The 2,502-nt window shown below is 37.5% G+C and overlaps 1 protein-coding gene across 1 annotated transcript; it reads right to left on the bottom strand.

Moving 5' to 3' along the window:
* Nucleotides 1-744: 744 nt before the first annotated feature.
* Nucleotides 745-2,163, bottom strand: LOC131063117 (uncharacterized). The gene has a single exon (XM_057996884.1). It carries the CDS (start codon nucleotides 2,161-2,163, stop codon nucleotides 745-747), a length of 1,419 nt encoding a protein of 472 aa, XP_057852867.1.
* Between the last annotated feature and the right edge of the window lie 339 nt (nucleotides 2,164-2,502).

The raw sequence follows: 2,502 nt of genomic DNA, 5'->3' as shown, positions 1-2,502 counted from the left end.
CTCGATAACACATGAACTATATCTAATTGGTCAGTGAATAACTTGGACTTTGGTCAGTGAATAACTTGGACAAAGTTCAAGCACCAAAACCACGGTACATGACTTACATTGAGATTTTGTTCAAATTGCTTCCTCCTATCAACCATGCTGATGAGAAAAATGAACAGAATTTATAGGAAAAATACTATAAAACCCTAGAAAAGCAGTAATAAAAATGAAATGAACCAAAACTAATACCCTTTCATCCGTTGCTTCTACCCACTCACAATAAATGAAAAACATATCTAAAAATTCAGATTTCAGTCTGAAAACTCACAATATATAGCCTGGATATTAAGTTTACCGAGACAGGTTTCAGTCTGAAAACTCACAATATATAGCCTATGTGCTAAATATCTATAATCATAATACCCTACCTTATATTACGCAAACTATTATTCTCATAACCTTTATCACCATCATTTCAAAAAACTAAGTTTATTCCTTTTTGAATTATATGAAATGTTTATTAAAAAGTAGTAGCCAACAAGCTCCATATATAATCCAAAAGGAATCTTATGTTATCTTTATAACATAAATAAAACACATGATAAATAGAAAGGAAATATCATCTAAATTATCTTTTCTTAAACCAGAAAGTGTAGAGAAGCATATAGGTTAGAATCTATAAGGAGGCTGATCTGCTCATAAATTGGGGACAGACCCAACATATGCAACAAAACTAACTGTACCAATAATGGCTACTCAATGGTTTGGTGCATTTGTCAGATATCTTTGATATAACGGGTAAAGGGAGGATGAAGCAGAGGCTATGACTAGTGCAACTGCCCAGAACAAAGCTATATTTTTCAGGAGCTTTGGATGCTGTTGCAAATACAGGTTAAGTTTTACCAAAGGCAGGCTGCTATACCATTTGTTGAGTGTCATTTTGATTTGAATATAGGGGTCTTCTTTCAAATCCTGCAAATTGAGGCCCTTGCACAGGCCATTTAAGAGAGTGGCCACTTGGCTGTCAGTGCCCATGGAACTCTGAATAACGCCCGCCCTCCTCAGCACTGCCACGTCCTTCTCTTCCTCAATCAGTTCATTCATCAGCAATACATAATATGATATTTCTTTATGACCATCAGCCTGGAAGACCTCAAAAGCCATTAAATTTCTGAAAATCATCTCGGAAGTATCAGTGATGAACAGTGTGGGGAGTGTAAGAGTTGCCCCCTGTTTACGTAAAGTTATTTTTTCATTTGAGGGAATTCCGTAGTAAGACTTGAACCTTAGACCTGAACTGAACAACTCCGAAGCAGAAGCCGTTATAAATGACTCGAGAAACTGCTGCTGTTCTTCGTTTTCCTCTTGGCCTTTCTGAGACCAGGTCATCCATTTTTTCCATTTTTTAGCTGCCCTTGAGGTGTGCGGCTGTTTTGGAGGCTTTGATTCTCCTGAAACAAAGCTGTGGAATACTCCTAATATGTGCTTATATTCATGCAGATTTCCATCTTTTGCTTCATTCCATTCTGGTTTTTCCTGCTCAGGAAATCGCTTGGGCAGGAAAGGATGAATTATGGTAGTTGTATCAAGTAGCATTGTATACAACTTTTTGGGTGCATCTGCATGTTCCATTTTCAAGAGTTGCACCAGAATGTCTATAGGAATTTGATTTTCGAGAATGAAAAAATCACAGAGGATATCAAATTGGCAGGACTTAATCCTATTCGGATTATAAACAGGATCTAATATATTCTCTGCAGCCGGATCAAGAACTCCCAAAATCTCGAGCATAAACCACCCATCCAGAAGACAAGTCCAAGAAATGAAGCTGTTCTCGGTTTCTATATCTTCTTCATAGCAGCTTTTGATGAAAGAGTTGAAGCTGTCGTTGAACAGATGCAAAAACTGTTGTTGCTTTTCCAGAGGCAGCCTCTTCTTCATCCGTAGGACGGCGCCCATCTTCCGGCGGTCCATTTCAGAAGGAGATTCTGTGGGTCGATGATGAAAGAGGCCCAGTGGCACAACACGAGGAATGTAGGCCGCCTCGTTTAAATCCTTGAGAAACTTGGGTGCTCTGTGTATGGAAACAGATTTTGAAGAATCTTCTTTATCGTATGTTCCCTTATCATACATGCTTGTAATTTCGTCCACCCAAAGGCTTGTATATTCTGACATTTTCAAAGCCTCCTACCCCTTTTTCTCGATGTCTTAAAATAGTTAAAAAGCTCCCAAATGCGTCTCTTTCCTACGATTGATGAAACCATTTCAGAAATTAGGGAGACACAAATAGGCAAACAATGTTCCATTTAATTTTTTAACAAATGTCTCATCCTTGATCATGCTATTGATATAACTAAAGTACAACTTTCAAAAGTATAGACTGACTGACTACTAGGAGTAAAAATGACAATAATTTTCATTTCGATGTCTATCTTTTCTCTTCATTCTATCAACATACATATATTGTTCAATCATTTTTCCCCTTTGGTGAGATAAGAAAGCTTGAGAATTTGA

The sequence above is a fragment of the Cryptomeria japonica genome, chromosome 11 (assembly GCF_030272615.1).
Source record: "Cryptomeria japonica chromosome 11, Sugi_1.0, whole genome shotgun sequence".
In the NCBI taxonomy this organism is placed as follows: Eukaryota; Viridiplantae; Streptophyta; class Pinopsida; order Cupressales; family Cupressaceae; genus Cryptomeria; species Cryptomeria japonica.
The sequence above is the reverse complement of the archived record's forward strand: the minus strand, read 5'-3'. Positions and strand labels throughout refer to the sequence as shown.